The sequence below is a fragment of the Mus caroli genome, chromosome 7 (assembly GCF_900094665.2).
Source record: "Mus caroli chromosome 7, CAROLI_EIJ_v1.1, whole genome shotgun sequence".
Taxonomy (NCBI): Eukaryota; Metazoa; Chordata; class Mammalia; order Rodentia; family Muridae; genus Mus; species Mus caroli.
The window spans coordinates 109,820,952-109,847,249 of NC_034576.1; the positions used below are offsets into that span (position 1 = coordinate 109,820,952).

The 26,298-nt window shown below is 44.1% G+C and overlaps 2 protein-coding genes across 2 annotated transcripts in view; both read left to right on the forward strand.

Moving 5' to 3' along the window:
* Olfml1 (olfactomedin like 1) overlaps positions 1–11,137 on the forward strand; it is a 24,799-nt gene extending 13,662 nt beyond the window's left edge. The window contains exon 3 of the mRNA XM_021168522.1: positions 10,192–11,137. Within this exon, the coding sequence (XP_021024181.1) occupies positions 10,192–10,982 (791 nt within the window). The 3' untranslated portion in view covers positions 10,983–11,137. The remainder of the gene's footprint in view (positions 1–10,191) is intronic.
* A 3,750-nt stretch (positions 11,138–14,887) lies between these two features.
* Positions 14,888–26,298, forward strand: part of Ppfibp2 (PPFIA binding protein 2) — a 148,692-nt gene continuing 137,281 nt past the window's right edge. Inside the window, 1 exon segment of the mRNA XM_029479474.1 lies at positions 14,888–15,123. The gene's annotated coding sequence lies outside the window, so the exon portion shown is untranslated.

The window sequence follows — 26,298 nt, forward strand, 5'->3', positions numbered from 1 at the left end:
GCATATAAAGTTTGCAAGTCCAATGGGCCTCTCTTTGCAGTGATGGCCGACTAGGACACCTTTTGATACATATGCAGCTATGGATCACACGGCCCCCAATGGAGGAGCTAGAGAAATTACCCAAGGAGCTAAAGGGAACTGCAACCCTATAGGTGGAACAACAATATGAACTAACCAGTACTCAGGGCTCATTCTTATGATGAATACAGATGCCTCAGAGAGGACAGAAGTCCCCCAGGGCTTAGTTTGGTCATTTTTACCACATTCTTTTGGCAAAAGCAATTTCCAATTCTGTCTCCAGGGTCCACCCTTCCACTGTAAACTCTAGTTGCTTCCATGTTGGGCTTTTGGTCTTGATGCTTATGGAAGCAGAGAGCAAGCAAGAGCAGCTTTTAGCTATGCAAATGTGTGTTGAGAACAGGGAACAGCTACCTGAGGATTGATGAGTTTGAGGAAATAAGGCAAGATGAAGAGAAGAAGGTGACATTTACTTTATAGGAATGTCAGATGACTGCTTTTCTACTACCAGAAAGAGACTAGCAATGTCACAGCTAGAAATGGAGAGCATGTCTACCCTTTTTAGTTGCCTAAGGAACTCATTTAAAAACAAAGGTGGGCTAGAGAGATGGCTCAGTGGTTACAAGCACTTGTTGCTTTTGGAGAAGAAATAGGCTTGGTTCCCAGCACATGTAGCTCATGCTCATCTGCAACTCCAGCTCCAGGGAATTTCATGTCTTCTGGCCTCCACAGATACCAGGCATGCATGTGGTGCATATACATGCATACAGGCAAAATACCTACATAGATAAAGTAAATAAATGTAGAAAAATTAAAACCAAAACAATATGAACATACTTTCCATATGAAACAAAATAAAAAATACTATTTTTTTTTTAAATTAAGAATCAACTCAGCCTACAAATGAGAAATAGATACAATCAAGGAACTTCCCCTTAAACCCTGGCATGCTTGGGACATTGCAATAGGCAGATACCCGATGTAAAGTGTCAGTTGTTTAAGATCAGAAATGCCCCAGATGATTTGCCAGTTCCCTGCTCTGCTTCACGTGAATACTGACCAGCCTCGATGCTCTTGAGCAGTTTTCAAACGGTCAGTCATGGAAATTCCTTTGCCATCTTAAAACTTATTCAGGCTTCCAAAGAAGGCATTGTGAATTTGGCTACAGGTACCGATTTTTGCCACAGTCACAGTTAAGTAAAGAGGTTGTGGCATGTAGCAGATGTTCTACCGAGGAGGACACAAAATAATGCATGAAATAGATATGACAATGTCTTGAATCTTACCACATTTACTTTCTATCAAAGGGATGGTAACAATAAAAAATGTCAGCAAATGAGTGTATACTGTATCATAAAAATGTAACAGGCTCAAGAGAAGAAAATTTATTACAGCAAGGAGATTATGTAGAGCTGGCTTCTTCTAGAAGACAGTGTCAGAAGGAAGTTTGCCCATATTGGGGCCCAGCTGTAGAAACCCTACAGTGGAAGCAAGCTGGTTGGATTCATGCTCAGAGTTTAGTCATCTTCCTGGCTTTCAGGAATGTTTCTTGTATTCTCTACTTGTGGCTAGTGGGTGACATATACCTAAATAAGTGCAAAAGCATTCATCAAACCTGTTTCCTTTCCCATACTCTACTGCTAATCACCAGCAAAGCTGACCAGACTTGGTTCTAGGTACCTTAGAACACTCTAAATTTGACAACAACAAAAAATTTGGAATCTAGAAATACCTGTAATAAGTGTTTACTGAAGGGCTCTGTGTAGTCATCAAGGTCAGCACATACAATGTTTATTGTATGCCAAACCCTACTATGAGACACGTAGCTGAGCTCTCCAACAAGACCGAATCAGTGTGAATAACTGAGAAACATTCCTCCCTCACAAGGAAGCCTTCCTATTTTCCTGCCATCCATCCACTGAAACAGAGAGTGGGGCAGACCCTGCTAATCTATTTGTTTTCTAGGTTGGCATAGTAGAAATTGATATCACAATTTGGGCAGTGTCAAACAGCTGCACTATCAAAAGCTATTTGGTTCCTGAGTATGGAGAACAAGCAGAAAGAGTTTGGATAGTGAGGCAGGTATATATTATGCCCTAGGCACTAGGGGAGGTTAAGGAGAACGAAGAAGGTGAGATGCAGAAAGATAAAGGAGAAGAGGAGGAGGACAAGGAAAACGGGGAGGGGTTAAAAGAGAAGATTCTTTGCAAGGAAATCTAGTCCAGCATGATGCCTGTTTTAGTTACGTCTACATTGTTGCCTAGAGACACCATGGCCACAGCAACTTATAGAAAAAAAAAATGTTTATTGAGGTTTATGGTTTTAGAAGGTAAGTCAGTTATCATCATGGTGGGAAGCATGGCAGCAGGCAAGTAGACATGACATTGGAGCAGAAATGGAGAGATTCCATCTGAACCACAAGTAGGAGTCAGGGAGAGAACCAATTGGGAATGGTATGGGCTTCTGAAACCTCAAAGCCCAGTCTGCACCTTTTCCAACAAGACCACATCTGCTAGTTCTTCCTGAACAGTTCTACCCACTGGGGACTAAATATTCAAACATATGAGCCTATTGGGGGGCCATTCTCATTCAGAGAACCACAGTACCAATCCTGAAAGAGGGATATGCAGACGGAACCGTTTGTTAACTGGGCAAGAGTAAGGCTTGAAAAAGCCAAGGTTTATGACAAAACTTCATAAAGTATTGAAAAATGCTCATGGCTTTAGAAGAATTCTTCTCTTTTTAATAAACTCTTACCAAGCAAACATACTAGTCGCCGTCTTCTTCTTCTTCTTCTTCTTCTTCTTCTTCTTCTTCTTCTTCTTCTTCTTCTTCTTCTTCTTCTTCTTCTTCTTCTTCTCCCCCCCTCATCCCCTCCACCTCCACCTCCTCCTTCTTTTTCTCTTTCTTTCTTTCTTTCTTTCTTTCTTTCTTTCTTTCTTTCTTTCTTTCTTTCTTTCTCTCTCTCTCTCTCTCTTTCTCTCTCTCTCTCTTTCTTTCTTTTTGGTTTTTGCGATTAGGTTTCTCTGTATAATCAGGCTTCCTAGAACTTGCTGTATAAACTAGGCTGGCCTTTGAACTCAGAGATCCACCTGTCTTTGCCTCCACTGGGATCTAAGGCATGTACCACCACCACAGTCTCCCAGCTTGAATCTGGCTTATCATTATCACCTGACTACCTCAGTCTAACCAGTCAACCCTTTTCTTTCTAACCATCTCTTGTATCTATGCCTGACACTGTTTGGTATCTTGAATCTGGATTACACTTATCAACCAACTATATAACTTCCCTGTGTCTATCACTCCACCTTCAGGTGCCCCTCACCCCTTGCTCCCTACCCCAGCCACTTTTCTACCAGAGATGAACCAATATCTCTAACATCAGATTGAGTCACAATGGAGAAACAAGTCTTACACGTCCAGCAAGTGTTATTAATAAGGAGGAAAGTATTTTAAAAGATTCAAATAAGTGATATTTATGTATGAACTCATTAGCCTTGGGCTAAGTTCTACCCTAACTGCTTGTCTGAAATTTTGCCTGTTGGGTGAACTGCACATTTATGTGTCTTGGTTTACAGATGGAACCTTTGCATAGACTCTGTTAAATAATTTGTATCTTAGTTGGATTCACTGGGTTTTTTTTAAATTATTATTTATTATCTCAAATCTTTCCTTTACTATTTTTCCCCTGCTAATTATCTATTCCCAAGAGAAACACTGCAGGTAATTTTAATCTTCCCTTTGATTGGCACACTGGAAATTTATGATTTCTAACTTTTTCAACTTTAGATTATCCTTGATGAAAGGATAGAAAGCACCTAGCCTGAACTCCTAGTTTTGGGGCTGACAGAATGAAGGCTGGACTGATGAAAGGATTTGAGTTCAGGTCTCAGATGCCTAGTCTTGAGCTCCAGCTAAATCTGAAAGAGTAGAAGTAGCAGAAAGACATGGGGCAAATTGTTTTGGTTTTTCTTAGAAATTGTTTTAACTTCTTAGTTGAAAATTTACATCAACACATTGTTGTTCTGTTATTTCTCTAAGAGCTCTGCATTAAGAAGAGGAAGTAGAGCTGGGCAGTGGTGGCGCATACCTTTAATCCTAGCACTTGAAAGGCAGAGGCAGGCAGATTTCTGAGTTTGAGGCCAGCCTGGTTTACAGAGTGAGTTCCAGGACATCCAGGGCTATACAGAGAAACCCTGTCTTGATAAAATAAATAAATAAATAAATAAATAAATAAATAAATAAATAAATAAATAAATAAAAGAAGGGGAAGTAGAAAGGGAAGGAGTGTGAATGTTCATTCCTTCTATAGTTTACTACTTTTAAACTTTATTTTATTTACATTTATTTTTTAGACAGGGTCTCATTATGAAGCTCAGGCTATCCTGGAACTCATAGTGTAGCACAGGTGGGCCTGTAGACTACTATGCAGACCAGGTTGTCCTCAAACTTGCAATCTTCCTGGGGCTGCCTCCTAAGTGCTAGGATTATAAGCCTGTTACTCCACAACTACCTCTCTTCTGTATTTTATTTTATTTGTGTTTTTGGAGACAAGACCTAATGTAGCCCAGACTGGCATCCAGTTGATGTATAGCTCAAGATGACCATGAACTTCTAATTCTCCACTTGAAAGTGCTAGGATTACAGGCCTTTGCTACATTCTCAGTTTTATGCAGTACTGGGGATCCAACCTAGGCCTTCATGTGTGCAAGGTGGGTACTCTACTAACTTATCTATATCCTTAGCCCCAGCTCCTCTGTATTGTAAATGAATGTTTTCTTATAGACAAGAAACAAATAGTCCACATTCTAAGACACAGTCTTTACATAGCTTAGCTTCAAGTCTGTTCTTCCCTAGCAGGAGGGACAGGCACTTTGGGACTACCTACTAAGCTTAGATGTCCTGTCACACTTGGGTGTCCTTCTCTGGGCACACCAATACACATGGCTCCCCAACCCTTCTTACCACACTAACCTGCCTCTGAGGCTGGCTGGGAGCATCCTGGCTCCCCACTCTGACTTCAGAAGACCCCTCACCACTGACTAGCTATGTGACCATTCCAAGAAACTAATGCAAGACTTAACTTTTTTTTTAACTTGGAAATCAGGGACAAAAATATATGTCATGGTGACTTATTATAAGAATTACATAAATTACTATAAAGTTATACAGCAATGTGCCAAACATATTCTATGTATTTGTAAGGTATTTAACAACTTCCTTATCCCTGGAACTTATCCTTTAACATGGAATATCACATAGGTATCTTTAGGAACCCATGGACCCTCCTCTTCCTCTCCTATACAATCATTCTACAGTTGAAAGCTTAAAACCCCACTCACTTCTCTTGGCAATCAGCACAGATCACGGAAGAGATAGCCCTCCTCAGTCAGGTTCAGCTATGCTTAAGTAAAAAATGGTACTTGGGAATCAGCATGGCTATTCCCCTTTTTCCATACATACCCTCAGCTCCCAGTAGCTCCAGATAGCAGAGGCTCCTCCTGCTACCTGCCTCTTCAAATCTTAAACTCCCTGGCTGCCTTTTCTAGAGTCTGGCTTCCTATAACCAGGTCACCCACAACATGAAGACAAACTATCACACAGTTGGCACATATTAGGAGGACATGGTGGCTCCTGGTAGCTGAGAGATTTCTGCAGCTCTCTTCTACATCTGGTTTCGAGCACAGTATGATCCAGGTGGGGCCTCTGTGCCTACATCTGAAGAACTAACTTACCGGGACTTGGCTCTGTCCAGCTAAGTCTGCACTCCGTTTCATGTGTTTTCTTTAGAAAACCCGGGATCCATTTTTTTTTAATGAAATAATGGATTTGAAAGTATCTTAAAATCTCTGAAGTGTTTTATGAATGATTATTTACTTGATAGGTCTGCAGAACCCAAAAGGTGCTAGACTGTTTAGATCCTAGAAAAACATCTGAGCTTTTTATTTTCTTCATTCAACTGCCACTTACTGAAGCCTCAGAGCGTTGACTTAGACATTTGGGTACAATACTAAACATGAAGATGAAGGCCCTGTGTTTGAAGACTCTTGTAAGAGAGGTAGACAATAAGCTAGTAAAGACACAGATAAGACAGTTAACAGTGTAATGAGTGGTCTAAAAATAGAACCCTAGGAGGGGTGAGGGAGGGATAGAATAGGGCGTTTGTGGAGAGTAAACCAGGAAGTGGAATACCATATGAAATGTAAATAAATACAATAACCAATACAAAATTCAACAATAAAACAAAATAAGATAAACGAAAACAAACAAGAATGGTAGAATTCTAACACTTGTGTGTTTTGAAAATGCTTGGCCCAGGGAGTGGCACTATTAGGAGGTGTGATCTTGTGGGAACAGGTATGGCCTCATTGGAAGAAGTGTGTCACTGTGGGAGTAGGATTAGGGGCCCTCCTCCTAGCTGCCTGGAAGACAGTAGTCTTCTCCTGTTTGCATTTAGGGAAAGATGTAGAACGCTGAGTTTCTCTAGTGCCGTGTCTGCCTGGATGCTGCCATGCTTTCTGCCATGATGATCATGGACTGAACTTCTGAATCTGTAAACCAGGCCCAATTAAATGTTGTCCTAGAGAGAGAGAGAGAGAGAGAGAGAGAGAGAGAGAGAGAGAGAGAGAGAGAGAGAGAGAGAGAGAGAGAGNAGAGAGAGAGAGAGAGAGAGACCTGTTAAGGAGAAGATATTAAGAGTGAGAGTTGGCCAGGTATGGTGGTGCACACATACAGTCCTAGTACTAGCTACTTTGAAGCCATCCTGTGCTATGAAGTGAGTCCAGGCAGTGTGGGGGGTGGGGTATGTGAAGAATGAATAGAAGCCAATTCACTGTGTAAAGTTCCAGAAAAAGGAGTAAGATTCCTAAAGCAAAAAGAAATTTGGCATGCTCACAGACCATAAAGAAGAGACTGTGCAGTCACAACACAGCAAGCCCCAAAGGACAGAATCTTCATGATAACCCAGGGTATGCTGCACAGCCGTATAGGCCAGGGCAGAGGATTAGGATGCTATTCTAAGTGTAAGAGAGGTGATAAAGTTTAACATATCAGATCACTCTTCCTGCTTTGCAGAAAGCATACTTGATGTGTAGATGAGCAAGTAAGAGTAAAATCAAGGAGGTAAATCTGATACATTTTAAGTGATCTAGGCAAGAAATGATGAGTCATGATTTGCAGGAGAAGAGTAGGAGGTAAAGGTGCGATATATAATTGAGTATTTGCAAAAACTATTCATATAATATTTTAATTAATTCTTTGATAATCTTGTATATTCATACAATGTATTTTGATCACCTTCCTGCCTACTTCTCCCAACTCCTACCAAATCAATCCAAGACCAACCTCTATCCACCTACTTCTGTTCTTTAAAAATTATTATTATAATCCCTCAAGTGCAATTTGTACTGCTCATGTGCTCATGGATATACGGCCATCATTGGAGCATAGTTGACCTACCAGGAACCACAAACATAAAGAAAACTGGCATTTCCTCTCCTAGAAACCACCAATTATCAATAGCTGTTCAGCTAGGGATGTGGCTCATGCCCTGAAGCACCACCCCCTTGTAGTGTGTAGTTTTTGCTACCCCACTTTAAGCTCCAGGCAGGCTGTGCTACCAGCCCCCACCCAGAGAATATTGGATCCACAGATGAAAAACACAGACACACACATAGCTCAATTTCAAACCTGCTTCATTGGCTCAATTGCCGGGCTATTCTAAGCCTTCCTTGGTTATCTTGGTTCAATAGCTGGGTGCTTCTAGTTTCCTGTGGTTAATGTGCCCTTCCCAATACTTTTAGCTTAGCACCTCTTAATCTGCCCTTAGTTTAGTGTCAGGATCCTAGGCCCATCTGTGGAAGTGGCCAATGGCCACTCCACCCTAGGTCTTATGTAGGTAGTACGAGTGCAGTAGTCCTGTTAAGTCCTGATGATAAGATTTTCTTCCAAGCCAGGTGTGGTAGTGCACACCTTTAATCCCAGCACTTGGGAGGCAGAGGCAAGTGGATTTCTGAGTTCGAGGCCAGCCTGGTCTACAAAGTGAGTTCCAGGACAGCCAGGGCTATACAGAGAAACCCTGTCTCAAAACAAAAACAAAAACAAAAACAAACGAACAAACAAAAAAAATCAAAATAAAACAAACAAACAAAAGATTTTCTTCCAGTCCTCCCTGACCTCTGACTCTTAGAATCTTTCGTTATCCCCTTCTGTGATTGTCCCTGAGACTTGAGGGGAAAGAGTGTGATATAGATGTCCTATTTGTGGCTGAGCACTCCCCAGACACTGCACACTGGCCAGTTGTAAATTTACTTTCTTCTATCACACAAAGCAACTACTCTGATGATGTCTGAGAGCTGCACTAGTGGGTATAGAGATATCAGTTTAGAGAGCAGTTTATATCATTTAGCAAAGAATAATAATTGGTTCACTCCTATGGCCAGTGAACTTCCTAACAGTGGGTTCTTGGCCAGATTTATAGATATCCACCAAAAGGTCTGAAGTTAGAATTCATGATCAACCTTTCCAGAAATGACCAGTAGTGCTGACCTCTGGACCATCGTCACCATGATAATTCCAAGGAGCTACAGTCATCTAAAAGATGGCACACTTAAGGGCCAGGTGGGAGATGCTTATACTGAGTCTGTCCATATTCTATCCAGTGAAAAACAAGTCAGTGAGTACAGGCTAACCACAAAGGAGACTATGAAATGTAGTTTTGCAAACAGTGATAAAGACTGAACTGAAATGGAATTGGAGAAGCACAGATCATAATCTCTGCCACACTGTCAAAGGAGAAACAGGAAACGCACATAGAAACAAAGATGGTGAAGAAGGCATCTTCAAGGAGGAGGAACTGACCAATGCTGTCATACTACAGAAGATGAAGTTACATGTAAAACTATGGGGCTTTTCTATGCCCACCTTTGTTCTCTAAATACTAACAAGGAGACCTTTATATTCATTAGTAAGCTTCTTGCACTGTAGCTGGGGGCTTTCTGATCTATTCTAAGCCAACTATACTGACCTGGCCTACTTCCCAGCCCACATGGCCATCTTAGTCTTGTTTTGGCATCTCCTTCTTCATTTGTGTTCTCATGGCAACTCCCTGGGTCCCCAGTGAAAACTCCCCAGGCCCACTTGAGACTCTCTCCTTCCCTGAGCTGAGAAGATCCACCTTATTCTCTCCTGCCCAGCTATAGGCTGATTGTTCTTTATTGACCAGTCTGCAGATGAAGGAGAACAGTGTTTTACAAAACAGGAGGCCAGGAAATGCTTCATAATAATGACAACACAAAGTCCAGTACTGAAACCTGATCTCTAGGGCACAGAAATCAGCAGTTGAATACAAAGTGCACAAAAACATCCTCCAACATAACACGCCTACATAAAAAAAAAAGACAGGAATTTTCATTTAGGAGTTCCTTGGTAGTATTATCAAGAACAGATTCTGTTGTAAAGTAAGAGTGGGAGGTGAGAAAGTAAATATGGAAAATATAGACTGCTCTGTAGGAGAAGCTAAGGATGGAATGGTGCAAAAGATAACAAAGTATCCAGAAAATGCTAACTAGCTGGAGATAATTCATTAATTATTAAGACAGGATCTTAACTCTGTGCCCTGGCTGGCCTGGGACTGCTGTATAGACCAAGCTGGCTTCAGAGTCACAGAGAACTGCCTACCTCTTCCTCCAGAGTGCCGAGCAAACACACTATGCCCAGTCATGAGATTTTAAATTGATAATAAGCAAGATGCATACAAGTTAAGACCAAGCAGCTAGTTATAAAGAAAAAAGTTAAAGATTATAGGGTAATTGGTTGAGGAATCTAGAAGCTAGGACAGGATGTGATCTGAATATAGTAAGTTTATTACTCATGGGAAGAAGAGATAACACAACTTCTAAGAAACTTCTACTACAGGTCAGGGTCAGGAAATGGAGGGAGTTCATGTCTAATGGTGTTTAATTTTTCAATTGTGTTCCATTTTTGCTCTAGGATTCTCCAAGGGAAACTCTTCTTTCAGAGGTCATGATATCATAGCAGAAATAAGAATATTATCTACTGTATTAGATCTGAAAGGAAGCTGGAGTCTTCCGGTGTAGTGAGTATTCTAGAAAGTAGATACCTCATAAATAACCTGTTGAGAAATAACCTGTTCTTTTTCTCCTGTCTGCTTAGGCTGTGACAACATGCTGATGGCTATCAAGTCTCTGAAAATCGTGAAGAAGACCATGGACCCAGATGGCTCTTGGATGAAAGATGCTGGCAGTAACTCTGCAAAAGTGTATCTATTAGCTGGATCCAGAAACAACACAGTTTGGGAATTTGCAAATTTGCGGGCATTCATGGAAGATAGCATCAAGCCTGGTCCCCGTAAGCTAATCTTACCACTTTCCTGGCAGGGATCAGGGCAAGTGGTCTACCAAAGCTTTCTATTTTTTCACAATCAAGGAACTTCTAATGAGATAATTAAATATAATCTGCAGAAGAAGACTGTGGAAGATCGAATGCTTCTCCCAGGAGGGGCAGGCCGAGCACCCATCTATCAGCACTCCCTCTCTACGTACATTGACCTTGCTGTGGATGAACACGGACTCTGGGCCATTCACTCAGGACCAGGTATCCAAGGCCATTTGGTTCTCACAAAAATTGAGCCTGACACTTTGGGAATAGAACATTCATGGGATACACCGTGCAGAAGCCAGGATGCTGAAGCTTCATTCCTACTGTGTGGGGTCCTCTACGTTGTCTACAGTTCCGGTGGCCAGGGCCCTCATCGAATCACCTGTGTCTATGATCCACTGGGCACTGTCAGGGAGGAGCATCTGCCCAATTTGTTCTTCCCTAGGCGGCCAAGAAGTCACTCCATGATCCATTACAACCCCAGAGATAAGCAGCTTTATGCCTGGAATGAAGGCAATCAGATCATTTACAAACTCCAGACAAAGAAAAAGCTGCCTCTGGAGTAATGGCTGGCATTGGAGGGAGAGCTGTGTGACTTGGGCAGTGGTTTTCCGGGACACTGAGGTCACAGCCCCTTTATAGTGGAGTATCTGACCCTCTAGATGCACACAGGAATAGGTTCTAAAAGTTGAAATACATATTCTTCCTTTCTCAAATGTCACTCACTGCCTTAAGTATCTTTTGAAAGCATAGATGAGGTCACAGTTCAATTGATCAATACCCTACCCTGACCCAAATCTGATGGGGCTTAAGGCCTCTTTTATCTGGTTTACTTATGTCCAATCTTTCCTTTTGCCTCCCAGCATTTCCTCTGATTCTGCTTTATTCCCCATCCAGAAATTAGGATCTTGCCAGTCTTGGTATTGACTTCTTCTCTGGACCTCACTCAGATACTGTCCTCTTTTTCAAATACTTATAAAGATTTTCCAATGTCCAACTGTATTAGTTACATTTCTTGCTGCTGTGACCAAATAACTGACAAGAAGCAACTTAAGGGAGAAAATGTTTATGCCAGTTAATTGTTTTAAAAGGGAGCCAGGCACACCTACAGTTCCAGTGGCCAGGGCCCTCATCGAATCACCTGTGTCTATGATCCACCTTCAGCCCCAACATTTAGGAAGCAGAAGAAGGTAGATCTCTGTGTGTTTGAGGTCAACCTGGTCTACATGGTAAGTTCTAGGCCAGTCAGGGCAATACAGGAAGCCTTGTCTTAATCGAAATGGATATAGTCCATCATGGTAGTAGTGAAAGTGTGGTAGCAGGAGCATGAGGCAGATGTTTAAATTATATCTGTAATTAGGAAGCAGGGAGCATATAGGAAGAGAGGTTACACTAAGATACTTAAAGGCTTGCCCTCATAGTAACTCATGCCTCATCATAGTAACACAAGGCCTGCACTCAGCTGAGAACCAAGAGTTCACACGAGCCCATAGGGCACATTTCACTCAGAAGACCATAACACTTTTTGTTGATGTCTGATTTTTTATTTCTTTAGCCTTGCCCTTCTGCCAGGCCAAGTGGATACAACAGTGACAACGTAAAACCACGAATAGTGTAAAACCACGAATAGTTGGATGTTACTTTCTAGTTACAAAGCTCTTTTTACATTGTTTATTTTATTTTATTTTATTTTTTGGTCTGGTATGTACACACCTTCATAGTTGCTGAACTAGAGGTAAGAGTTCCTGTGAGTTATTCAAAGCAGCAAGGACAAATCGAAAGAGCTAGGAAAGACTGCAAACCTCCTAGTATTTCCATCACCCAAGGAAGGATCAGCTAGACACTTTGCTCACTTATCCTTAATCAGTATGGTGTGTCCATCAATTCAGCCTAAAAATAATACTCTGCCCCTTAGCCTGTTTTCCTGTCTGCACAGGTCTTACAGGTCTTTCAAAGTATGCTTTCTCTAAAAACCCAGTCCAAGGGTAACGATACAATTCTAGTCCCATTTTGTTTTTCTGTTGCCTGCTTTTTCCTTGTAGCTTTCAGTGTAATAAATTGAGATTAAGCAAATAATCTCATCAGGTTCTATTTGCCTACATCCACCACAGAAGTGTTCCAGTAGTACTGTGCTGGGATTACTGTGAACAACGGTCCCTAACACACAAAGGCCCTTGGTAAAGATTCTAATTTGGATGGAAGCCAGATAGCAGCTTTGCCACAGCAGGCATGCTAGGCATTACAGAGGGCAGTGCGACTCTTGAGAGGGGGCTCTTTTTCAAAGTGTTTCCCACATGTGTGTCCCACTTGGCTGAGTCTAGGTCACAAGTGAGGCTGCAGTGCCAGACTGTGTCATGTGCTGAGGTCTCTGCCTCTCCAGGTTGGTCATATGAGAAGGCTTGCTTTTGTGTGCTTGCAGCTGTTCCTCTGTCTTTGCCAAGTCCAGGCTGGGCCCACAGGCAGTGAAGAGAGATCCACCCCCCATACATCTGAGTAGATCTTTGGCAGAATGGAATGACCCACACAGTTCTGATGGAATGGCCCTGAGAGCCTAAATCTTTTGCAGAATGAGGCAGATATGAATGAATAACTGTGATATACCAGCACCATGAATCCAGGGTCGATATCTGCTCTATGGGCAGAGTCGTTACCTACCTTACTGACAAAGCACATGACCTACTCACATTGAAGGGTGCAAGGGCATCATCCAAAAGAGTGAGCTCTGTCTACATGGTTCCTTTGAAGTTCAGTGAACAGTTTGTAGCGTTCTGTCCGGCTTCTATCCGGGAAATGTTGGGATTTAATAGTTCTGCAAGATAGATTTGTCTCAAATAGTGCACCCTGGTACACAGAATCCCCACAGGCAGGATATCTCTGTTAGGTGAAATTTTCTTTGGAAAGGACCTGTTCATTGCTGCTTTTCCTGACAGCATGCGGGCCCTGGAACACCTGCTTCTGTATCGTTCACGTGCGCTTTTCAGTTCCACTCTGGTTGAATTTAAATGAAGATTGACGGTGTCTCCATGACCCACAGCAATGATTATTTATTATATTGCTGCACATTGGAATCACCTGGGGAGCTTTTCAAACTCCGAATATCCAGGCTATCCTCTCCAACGCCAAGAAATCAGACCCTCTGGAGATGGGAGGAGAGAGCATCTGTACTTTTAAAGCTCCTTCCCAAACTGCACAGAAGCCTGAGAAAGCTAAGTTCATAAAACAGTTTACAAAATAATTGTATAGTTCTGAGAAAATGCTGCAGTTTCTAGGGGCCTGGGGAAGAAACTGCCCCCGTGGCCCCAGACTACCAGTGGGATTTGGAACTGCCCACACATGAACTTATGTGAACTGCGCAGGCTCTGTTTCCAAAGGCCTCTCTGCCGCTATTTTAAGGAAGTGAAAGAACCGAAGGGTGTCCTGCTGTGACACAAGTCTGGGGCCCCAGTCTTCCTCTACTGGCTTTGCCTTTACTCTGCTGCTGGCCATGTCCCCGCAGTGCTCACACACCTGTTTGCCACAGTGTTTATGATCTTCTGTTCATGTGTGCAAGCCTCTGGCCATACCAGTAATTTTAGACTAATTTTGAAAAAAAAAAAAAAAAAGACGTGTCGTGTCGTGTCGTGTCTGTCAACACTCCAGGTGTAAGCAACTGGAGTCCAGCTTAGTAGAGACTCCTGCCAGAGTCCCTGTATCCCTGCCATCTGAGGCCCTGGAGATTCTAAGCAGATAAAATGAGCAACCGGCCCTTGGAGGCCCCGGTAGGGCAAGCAGCTGTGGTAAAACCCAGGGCCTTAAGCACGCTCGAGGTAGGTGCTGGGATTCGGTCTCCAGGTTTTTTGTTTGTTTGTTTTGCATACTTGTATCTGACCAGGGCACAGGAAGTGTTCTGTCTTCAGTTATTCACCAAGACAGAACACCAGAGCTTTAACCACTAGAGGGACCTTCAGGAAAGGCGGGGGGAGGGGGAGCGGCGGCGGAGGTTGAGTTTAGACAGATCTAAGAGTGACATGGAACCCAAATTGGGGTTGGTCTGGGCTGAGACTGGGAATGATACAGGTTTTAGACTACCCTTAATCTCGATGGGATTACACAAGGCCCGCTGTGTGTGTGTGTGCGCGCTTGCGTTTGCGCTTCGGTGCTCCTTTCTGCAATTCTCCGCACGCGTCCCTCGTCCTGCTGACAGATTACAAAAGCTCTGGAGACCTGAGCACAGTGGGACACAAGGAAAATGCCTAGGGTCCTTTCTGCGGCCGGAAGGGTGCAAGAGTCCTAGGTGCAAGCAGTGGGTTGGACCCAGAGAGGGGCGTGGTCTCCCGGGAGGGGCGGGGTTTGAGCCAGCACGCTAGCTCTGCCTGGGGGCGGGGCTGACCAGGCAAGTCCCTGTGGAACTGGAACTGTGGCTCTTGGGTCCTCGCGGGCCACTGCGGTGCGGGAGAAGGAGGAGGGGTGGCAGAGGGGCGGTTCCTAGGGGGAAGGTCCCAGCAGCCAGAGAGCCACACTCCGGGACGAGCCTCTGTGGGATCCCCGCCTCCGTCACGTGGGTGCCGAACCGGGTCGGTGCTGGCGGGTCCGCCACTTGGTTGGCAGTTGGTCCTTGGGCCAGTGGCCTGTCACTGGATTCTCGCTCTTATGTTGTAAAGTGTGAGGGACACAGGAGCGACCTGCATACCTGAGCCTCTGAGAGAGAAGCTGCACTCTGGCATCCAGGTCAGTGGGGTCTCCCTGCCTCAGCTCACCGCTATCCCGGGAACTGAGTACCCCCAGATCCAAGAACTACATGGGTAGTTGGGCGTCTGTGGTCTTTTAGACCTTCGAACGTTTTCAAGACTTGGGGACCCACTTATTTGTCTGGGAGACTGAGAAAAGGGAGCAACTCCCCTGGATTTGCTTGAGTTTTCTACCCGACCTCGCTCCGGATGTGCCACCTGCCCCGCGCTTCTACAGGTGGCAGAGTGGTCTCCAGGATACCGGGGTGTTCCGATATCTCAGAGTTCCGGGCGATTTTGACCCAGCCTTGAGTCCCGTGAGGGCAGCAGCGGCGTCAACTGGAGATACCTAGGTGGGTTTGTTCCATAGACCTTTGGTCCAGAGTGCTTTGGCCAGGAGCAGTTCTGTGCACTAATTGCTAAATGCAACATGCTTCCCAAAGGCTCAAGGCAGGATTAGGGTGTGGGGATGCTTCTGTTTTTAAAAGTGGGTCCTCTTCCCTCCTTCCATCCTGACGCCAGACCCATACTTTTCCCTCCGATCAAAGTAAGGTTATTATATGTTTAAAAACTAGAACTTCCAAGGTTCGGGTAGGATTCAAATAGGCATTCAGTTCTTTCTTAGAGCACTGAGATATTTGATATAGATCAGTCTTCCTCTTCATATTTTGGTTTTATTTCTGCCTGTCTTCATTTCTCTTGGTCCTTAATTATATTGTAGACTGTAGTGTTTATAAGATTACCGTGTATTGTGTTAAATGCTCAACTACAGGAAGGAAGTCGATTACAGACCTAATTAATCTTCAGTCTTAGATTACTATTGGTATACTAAACATGTTATCTGATTAGAAATTATTTCTTTCTTCACCAGCCCGTTTGTATGCATATTTAAGTGACTTTGAAGTGGAATATTGTTAAGTCTTTTGTGTTATTTTCATTTGGGATTTTATTTAAGGCTGATGGTGATGGGAACTGGTGGTCTCATTTAGACCCTTGTGAATGCTAGCTAGGCAAGTGCTCTACCACTGTGCAACAACACCCAGCCCTCACATAATATATTAGTGGTATCGCTTTGAGGTTTGATGATGTGCCAATTTTAGTTTATTGCTACTATTGTCTGTGTTTTGGTAACTAAGGCAGATATGCTAAGTGGATGGATAACATAAGAGATACATGTAAGAGATAAAGACAGATGAAGGTTGGAACAAATTTACAGAAATTCTAGGGGTTTGTTTTTTTTTTTTTTTTCTCACCAGAATAAGGAAAATCTGAGAAGGTTTTAAGAAGGATCAATCTGCCGGGCATGGTGGCACACGCCTTTAATCCCAGCACTCAGGAGGCAGAGGCAGGCGGATTTCTGAGTTCAAGGCCAGCCTGGTCTACAAAGTGAGTTCCAGGACAGCCAGGGCTATACAGAGAAACCCTGTCTTGAAAAAACAAAACAAAACAAAACAAAACAAAACAAAACAAAACAAAACAAAAAAAAAGGATCAGTCTATATGAGGGATGTCACAGGAAGATGTTAGCGGTGACCTGGGCTATGGAGAGGTCTATAAGGCAAACTCAGTCTATAAGAAATGGCTACTGGTCCTTCTTGGTTCCTGGCCTGACTGGTAGACTGAACAAAATAACAACAAAACCAAACAAAACCTATGGTCTCAGCTGGCCCAAGGCCACAGACATCAATGTATCGGATATTAAGCAGAGACTGACTGTGGTCAGCTGAGCTTATCAAAGTTAGAGTCCTTGAACTTTGACCTGCCCAACCCCCAGCCTGACAGAAATCTAGTAAACATTTGTGGAGAGAAAGGTCAGCTGACACTTTAGAGCCCTGTGCTTCAGACACAAGCTTGAGAATCAAGAGATGATCTTCAAAAGTGGATTTTGACACTGTGGGTCAGGGGTGAAGTCTGGAATTCTGTATTTCTAACCCATTTCTTTCTTGTTTGTATCAAGTATTAAGAGTGACGATGTACAAACTCCCCGAAGGCCTCGGAGTTTTGTATTCGCTCTTCAGGTTAAGTAGGTCCCAGGCACGTTTAGCGTTCTCCAGGTGTTTCTAATAACAGCCGGGTGGGATCCACTATTGGACTTGGTAGCGCCTGAAGGACCACAGCTGGAAGGCCAGTTAGGAGACTGGCAGGCCAATTCAGATAAATATGAGGAGAGTGAAGTGTGTGCAGACAAAAGAGACCCTAGAAACACCAGGGCCAGGAAAAGGGAGGTGTCAGCCTTTACACTGATTAGGCAGAATAAGACTCTAGGAAAAGGAACAGTTCTTGGAGAATTCTAGTTCAATTTTGGATGCACTACTTCGACAATACTGGTCAGCAGCTAATTTGTGTGTGTCCATAAGTTTGTGTGTGGGTGGTTTCTCCTGAAATACAGATCTATGTATGATTCATTACTGTTTCAAATCCCTTGGTGAGGGAGAAAGAATGAATATATAGGTGACATGTTTTAAACGTTAAGACCTATAAAGTGTATGACTCCATATAAGATATGACGGTCACCCCTTTGTGCACAAAAGCAAAGCTAAAACTCTGGGCTTGGATTCTCCTGAGTCACTAGTTTTCTTGCTTCCTCCTTCCTCTTAGGAGTTCCACTTCCTTTACCCTTTGCTACCCTAGAATCTCGTTTTGTTTGTGCTTGAAGGCACCTATGTGTGTTTATTTTTAGAGTCTAGGGAAGGTGAGCTCTGTCTCGTATAAACTCTGAAGCGGCAGTCTGTTGGGCCTAGTGGTTCTCTTCAGGGACTGTTATTATCTCTAATACTTGTGATAAAAAGCCTTGTAGGAGATGGGTACCCTAAATTAAGCTGATGACCTTTCTGTGGAGATTTCCAGAAGCCCCCAGACTTCTAGAGGCATTCTGACTCAGCTTTGTCTCCAGCAAGTTGAAAATTTCTCTGTGCTTTAATGTCCTTGGTTTGGTGCTCCTTTATAAGTAATTCTTGCTTTCATCGCCTCTGTGCCTCTGTGCATACTTATGCACATGAGAGCTAAGCATCCATTGTGTATGATGCTTCTTATTACGTTCCATGTTGTACTGTAGTTTTTGTCATGCAATATGTACATGTCTGTAGACACAGGTGGGATAAGGCTGCCTCTCTGATAAGATAATCTTTAATATCCTTGTGACTTTTAGGCCAATTCATTTTCTAACTCCAACACCACTGTTCCTCAAACTGAGGAGTGTTCTGCCTGTCCTTCTGTGCCTCTCTGACTGAGGGGTGGATGCTTCTTGGATTATAATGGTTGGACATTGCTTTTTGCTTGGTCATGAATCTGAAATACAAATCTGCTCATTCTCCTTTTCTGCTTAAAATCCCCTGGTGAATCCCTCAATGCAGAACACAAGAAGAGCGAATACAAACAGAAAGATGCAATATTCAAATGTTGATTACGCCCTGTAGATTGTGTGCCCCTATGCAAGACATGACGCTCATCACTGTTTCCTCTTTCTGAGGGTACCTGTTGCCTCTGCTTTGTAGCAGGGATGAGAACCCTAGAGCCCCCTCATTTCAAGCCATTTCACTCTCTCCACTAATACCATATGTGAATTACAATAGAATCTTCTCTCTGCTGCGTTCGTCCTGCCTCTGTATTCATACTCTGAGCAGCTGTAGCTACACTAGGTCTCCTGTGAGACCTAATACTTAACAGATAGCAAGAGTTTCCCATGCATGTGGGTCCTGTGTTGGCTGGCAGGTTTTGCTTCTGTAAGAAGGGAAAGAACAGGTTGTTTTGTGTGAGAGAAGGGAAGGAATGGGAACAGAAGCCAAAAAGACAGGAAGGGCAGGCTCAAGGAAGAATGGCTCAATGGCTAGAATTATGGGGTGTGGTAGGGTATTGTATGACTTTCCTGGGGAGACATGAACAGAAGTCTACTCAACACAGATAAGACACTGATGACACACTAAAGAAGTGATTCCACCCAAGCCTAGCTTGGAGAACCAAGGAATTTATGAGGGTTTACTGACAGGAGTGTGGGTGACTTTAGGACAGCCCTTGGTGTGGGTGAGAACATAGGAGAACTGTACCTCTAGAGCTCCTTGCTCATCTTGCAGGCAACATGACCAGATATCTCTCTTCTCCAGTAGTTATTTACTGCTTTCATAATTTAGGGCCCTTGTGTGTCTTGTAACTTCCCAACTAACTGAGACTTCCTAGTGCCCCCTAGGTAAGTTTCAGCAGCTTCCTACTTTGTGTGAGTTTACCTGCTCCCTCCAGGAGGACGTGTTTAGATTCTGTGGGGATGTGTGAAGAGGAACATCTGGAAACCAGGAAGGGAAATGATGGTGGAAGGTCCTGAAGGTTGGAGCTAAAGCATACAAATTTTGACCTCTGTGGTAATACATATACTAAAATCTCAGCTACTTATCAACACGGTGAAAACTTATTTAAAAAGAAAAAAGTTTTCTTTTTGTACTGATGACATTGAAAGCTATGAGTAATATGGAAAAGGCTCTGTGCAATTTTATTTTCAGGAGGCTGCTAGACTGGGAAGGGTAGGTTAGAAGGACCACACAAGGACATGTTATTGGAGTAATCCATAGGATAATCTTAGGTCCTGAATCAAGGCAGTGCGAATAGCAATGAAGTGAGCTTGCCAGGATATGACTGACTGGGTTTGAGGGAGAGAAAAAGTCATACTAGAAACTGACTGGCAGAGAATGAGGTGACTGTGAGTAGGTATGGGACCATGGAGGACTTCCTTAGAGGACAGAAGGGAAAGAACATGGCGACACATTTTAAAATCAGAAGAATCTTGGATAGCTTCTTGCTTACCCTTTATGATTTTACCCAACACAATGGCAAAACCCAAAGCAGTGCACCCCAAATCACCCCATTCTTAGGTGCAGATCCAGGCCAACTAGCCTCCTGGCTTCCATCATATCATCGGTAGCCCATGTTTATGGGCCAGAGGAGAGCTGCCAGAAGGTCTAGTTGGAGATAACATTAGCCAATGAGAACAGGCATTTGATCAGCTTGGGGCATTCAGTGTGTAGAACAGAACAGGGAAGCTAGAGCCATACAGCTCAGGTATTCAGGGCAAGTGTTGGGTGGCAGCCGGTGCCTGAAGGCCCTGTTTGTTTGTTTGTTTACTTATTTATTTGGTTCTGAGGACTTTTCAAAGGTGGGGCTGTTAGGTAGAGAAGTACTTTTTATGGTATCTGAACTCTGTATTCTCAATATGCTCTGTGTGCATACTCAGGGGCTTTTGTGGAGTGTAACTATTAGCCAATTTACCAATTCATTGGAAATGTATATTCTAAGGATCCAACACTCTCTTCTCTCCCAGACAAACTTTGGGGACACATTCAGCATTCTATAGGATGTTACTACTATAGCGATGAATAATGAGAGAAAGAAGGGACTTTCTGTCCTCAGAATGGTGAGGATTGTGATGACTGCATGATGGGTGGGAAGAAGACCTTATCTGGTAGCTGTGAGAGACTCAGTGAGCCTCTTCCTCACACCCCTTCTGCACTTCTCTGATCAGCCAGGCTTCCCAGCTGCTGGCCTCCCATGGCAGGCTTGCCTTTGTCATGGACCTCAGGACAGAGGGCACTTCCATCTGCGAAGGCAGAGCTAGGTAGGTTAATATATGTGAAACGATTGGACTTTATCTCTTGGCATGTGGGAGCTGGCAAACCCAAATGGTAATTCTCCTGTGCTGGGAATTGCCTTTGAAGGTGAACTTGTCTAGCCATCCTGGCTTTTTCTTGCCTCTTTCCACCTCCATCTTGTTCCGAGGTTGAGTGAGTATCCTTGTACTGTCATCCTAATGACAGTGTAAGTATGTGCTTGAGCCTCCTCGTCCATGGCAAAGTAGCCAGGACAGTCATCAACAGCAGACTTGGGTTGCCCAAGGCTTAGGAATGACTTCGGCACAGGTGAGGTGGGAGGAGAACCCATTAGCAAAGATTAGCTACTTCTGGTGACTTTGGAATGTTTGGCTCTCCCTCCTTGTGGAATTCTCAAGGGGCTTCTCTGGGAGTGTGAGTCCTTTCCCAGGGATAAAGATTCCAAAGAGAAGGTTATCTAAATCCTGGAATTTCTTTCTTCCTGGGGAGGCTTGGAGCCCTGTTGACTGCCTGAGGGTGTTTACTTTTTTTTTTTTTTAACTAGGAATACTCAGAATGCTTCCCTCTCCAGGGTGAAGCTGTCATTTCACAGTACACGCTGGAGTGGGTCAATCAAATGCAGCTGAGCATCTCAAGCTGAGCAAGGACCCTCTGAGCTAGAGGGCTGCTCCTGTGATGTACAAGGTGTCCCAAGACTTCATCACTTTCTCCTCCTTCAGTATTTTATTTTTTAAATTATGTGTATACATGTGGGGTATGTGCATATGAGTGTTAGTGCCCTCAGAGGTCACTAGTGTCAGGTTTCCCAGGCGTTAGAGTGAATGACCATTTTTTGAAGGCTGGGAATTGAACTCAGGTCCTCTGTAAAAGCAGGCAGCTGGTTTTCTCCATCTTGAAGGCTTGACCTGCTCTTTACTGTTGAGTCATCTCTTCTACCTCCAAGAGTCCTTCCCAAATGTCTCCAGCCTGCTTTTGGTAGAAAGACCCAGAGTAAGGAGTTGGTAAGAGCAACTCTTTAGTTGATAGTTGATAATTGTGTGTGTGTGTGTGTGTGTTTGAGATAGAGTTGTAGAGGAACCTAGAGGGAAAGAAAGGATAGGAAACAGGAAAGTTCCACAACTCAGCACCACATTTCCCTTAAACAAAGGAGGCTTTTTCATGAAGATCTATCTTGGTACTGGACTGCTTACTAGAGTAATAATGATATAATGGAGTAAAGAGGTAAAATGGAATGTTCCATTTGATATGTTTGACAAAGGGCTTATCTCATGAGGCACAGGTAGTGAGTGCCGGTCAGTTTTGTGGGAAACACCCCGTGCTGGGGTTCTAACTCAGGATTTTTGACATACTACCACCTAGTCCCCATCTCTGTGAAACAGGGTTTTGAAGGTTCTAGAGTACAAGATTTAATTTTATATATTGCAACATGAATAATTTGTCTGTGTGTTCATGTGTGTGCAGGTGTATGTAGAGGCCAGAGGTCAACCTTGGGTTTCTTTCCATAGGAGCTATCCAGTTTGTCTTTTTTGCCAGGCGTGGCAGTACATCCCTTTAATACTGACACTTTGGTTTTGAGACAAGGTATCTCCCTGATACCCTTGTACTGCTTAGGCTAAGCTGGCTGGGCAGCAAGCCCCAGGAATCCTCTTGTCTTTGCTTCCTAGCTTTGGTATTACTAGTGCAGCACAACACCCAGAGTGGCAGGACTGCCTCAGGCATGCTGGGTTGTGTGTGGCATCAAACTTATCCCATCAGGCAGCAAGTGGGGGGGAGCTGGGGGAGAGTACATCCGCATGCCAAGAGAAGTTAAATTGTGATTTAAGGAAGAAATGGCACGTTTTGCTCATTCAGCATTTTACCAGAGCAAAGGAGTAGTTCTTGGCTCTGACACCTGACCTTCACTGGATGTCATGAAAAGGCTTTATTACATAAGCTCTTACTGCACCCCGCCAAGACATCTGGTTCTTCGATGCAACACTGCTTACCTGGTAACAGCAACAACATCCCCATGTGTCTGTCTCATTGTGCCAGCTCACTGGTGCAGACAATGCCCCGGGCGCAGATTATTGTCCTGCTTCAGCAGAGGAGGAAACCGACTCTTCCTGCTCTCCCCACCCCACCGCCATTCTTTTATGGCAGGCAGATGGTTTTCTCCATCTTGAAGGTTTGACCTGCCTAATCCTTGAGGGCCTTGGCAGCTCTAAGATGCCACTTTGAATCAAACAGGTTCAAGGCTGCAACTTTGAGTTTTCGGAGGCCCGCTTCACTTGGTTGTTGTGAAGATTAGATGAAATGATGCGGTCATCGTTGGCTAGAGTGCTTGCTTGGCATGGTGCAGGCAGTCAGTAATGGTATTATCATTATTTTTTCCTTTCTCAAGAAGCCTGAGAAAAACATTTTGTCAGAAGGAGTGGTTCACATGATGAAGTAACCTTGCACTTTCCCTCCTGAGGCTGAACGTTCAAGAGTGAAGTGGCATGTGTGCCATAGAAAGGACAGCCGTGGTGCAGGGGGGCAGAAAGTCCAGGAGGAGAGTGACAGTGTTGTCTGTAGTAGATCAGTTTCAGATAGCTGGTCATCAAGGAAGGCACACGGAGCTCAGCTAGGGGAGTTAGTTGTGGCAAGGTCAGGGCAAAGTCCTGTCCCTAGGCTCCCAGAATCAGTTTGTGTGTGTTGATGATCTAGGAGAAAAGGAACATGTTATGTAAATTTTCTTAGCCTGGCTTCATTAATAGAACTAGAGAGGAGCTTTCCTTGAATTTACCAAACGTGTCACATGGAGACAAGTTGAAGGAGGAACCGACCCGTAAATGTTGCAAAATTAGTGTTCTTGTCATGCAAGCTGAGAAGAGACAGGAAGGAGTAGAGATGCTGGACTCCCAGGTAATGCTGAGTATAGAAAGACCCTAGTAACCATACTGAGAAATCTGACTTAATGCAGCCTAGACCACAGTGAAGTTTTACCCCCAGGCACAGGCAGGGAAGGGCAGTGGTCACTGAGGCCTTATACAAGTAGGCTGAGGCTTTGGGTGGGGTGTGCTGTATGGTATGACTTTGGGTGGGGAGTGCTGTGGTTAAGGAATGTGGATGCCCGAGGGCCTGGTCTGGAGGGCAGGGAGGGAACATGGCTCAAAGTAGGATCTACCAGGTCTAGGAAAGCATTTTCAGGAATAGAGGTAGACTATAATTCCTAGGTCCTCTAGCCACGTTATTTCAGTCACTAGATAATTTTCATACCATTCTCTGCAGGCATAGTGGGAGCTCTAGCTGAGTGGGTCGTGCCCCCTGCCTGAGTGGAATTTAAGAGCTGGAATTTAAGTGTGTAGAAAACAGCCAGCGGGCTGGTGAGATGGCTCAGTGGTTAAGAGCACCCGACTGCTCTTCTGAAGGTCCAGAGTTCAAATCCCAGCAACCACATGGTGGCTCACAACCATCCGCAATGAGATCTGGCGCCCTCTTCTGGAGTGTCTGAAGACAGCTACAGTGTACTTACATATAATAAATAAATAAATCTTTAAAAAAAAAACAAAAAACAAAACAGCCAGCAGTTATGTTGACCAAGGAGTCGACAAGGGTAAGTAGAGCACCAGAGATGGAGCATGATCCTTTACTAAGGACCCACCATGCCAGAGGAACTGAGTGCAGGATTTGTGCTTACTTAAACCTCACTGGCTGCCTCTTAAGATTGAGAGCTTCAGGAGACTGACTTTGACAGGACAAGTGACCCTCCCGAGGCGACCTAACTGGAGAGTGACTGGCAACAAGTTTCTGTTTGGTTGTTCTAACCCTAAATGTATGTTGTTTCTACCTTGCCACCACATTTAGAGTTCAGAGTAAGTAGTCGATTATACTGAAGATCCTTTTTTCCTTAATGATGACAACGCAGGAAAATGGTCAAGTCAGCATGTGCCTTTGGAGGAGGAACTTGGTAGATGTGGCTAGATTGTCATAAAGCATGTTGTAGTTCTAGTTAGTAGCAGAGCTCAAAAATAGTAACACATAGCTGTTCTTTTCTTTTTCTAAAAAAAAAAAAAAAAAGTGTGTGTGTCTGTCTATGTGTGTGTGCACACATGTATATGGATAAGTGTTTGCATGCATGATATGTATGTATGTGCACGACATGTGTGCCTGCCTTGTGCCTTTTGAGCCCAGAAGAGGGTTTCAGATCTCCTGGAACTAGAGTTATTAGGGGTGGGGATGGGAGGCTACGAGCTACCATGTAGGTGCTGCAAGTCAAACCCAAATTTGTTCAACAAGACAAATGCAGACTCTGATCTAGGGAGAAATTGTTTGCTCCTCTTCTCCTCCTCCTCCTCCTCTTCCTTCTCCTCTTCCTCCATCTTCTCCCCCTCCTCCCTCTCCCCCTCCCCCACTTCCCCTCTCCCCCTCCCTCTATGCAAGAGAGACAGGTACTGCTGAGCCATCTCTCCAGTCCCTATACTGCTGGGTTTTTTGTTTGTTTGTTTTGTTTTGTTTTGTTTCAGACAGGGTTTCTCTGTGTAGCCCTGGCTGTCCTGAAACTCACTCTTGTAGACCAGGCTGGCCTCAAACTCAGAAATCTGCTTGCCTCTGCCTCCCGAGTGCTGGGATTAAAGACTTGCACCACCACTGCCTGGCTATACTGCTGGTTTTTAAAGGTATTGGAGAAACTATTAATCCCTTACTGCTATAGGTTAATTTCTGAATTCTGAAATTACTCCAATTTCCTCCATTCAAAAAAAAGTTAAATTAGGGCGTGATGACTCTGATTGTCTCAGTGAATACAAAAGGCGTCTTAGCTTTAGCTAAGCACTTAGCTAACTTCATTAGTCACGGTCAGTTGCAACAACTCCATCGTTTTAGGACCTTGAGATGTTTGGCAATAGTGGTGTTCAGGAGTGGGCTGGAAGGGCATAGTAAGGGATGAGAGTCAGGGCAACCTGGGCAGTAACCCAGGTGAAGCTGTGGGGGTGGAGAAGCGTGGCCGATATAGTGTGGTAAAGCACTTGCCCAGAGCTTGCCCAAGCAGAGGTTTGGAGTGGGCGCTAGGATCCCCGCATGAAAGGGCAACATTGTTCCCATGCACGGTGTGTTCAAGTTCTGAGCAGCTGGGTGCTGATGGGAGCTGTCTGTTCAAGTCAGGGATCTTTCTGATTCTGTTTGTTGGAGAGCCTGTTGGTCATTATCACTAAGCAGGTGTACCCTGGTCTTCATCCTCTATCAGGCTTGATGTGCCTCCTGCAGCTTAGGACCCAGCCCTAGTCCTAGAGGCCATTCTTTGTTCTATCTTCTCTGTGAGCCTGGGAAAGCTATCCATCAGCTCAGAAAATTTGAGAAGATCAGCTGTAGAGGCTGTAAAAACAGTGACTCTTCGTATGGAGAAGATTTGGGAGTATCTAGGCTACAATGCCCTACGATGATCTCGTGTTAACAGGCTATGTCTTGGGGAAGGAGAGTCTCTACCTCCATGTCCCACCTTCCAAGTTGGAGCACTTTAAAATTGTTGAGGGGCCGGGCGTGGTGGCGCACGCCTTTAATCCCAGCACTCGGGAGGCAGAGGCAGGCAGATTTCTGAGTTCGAGGCCAGCCTGGTCTACAAAGTGAGTT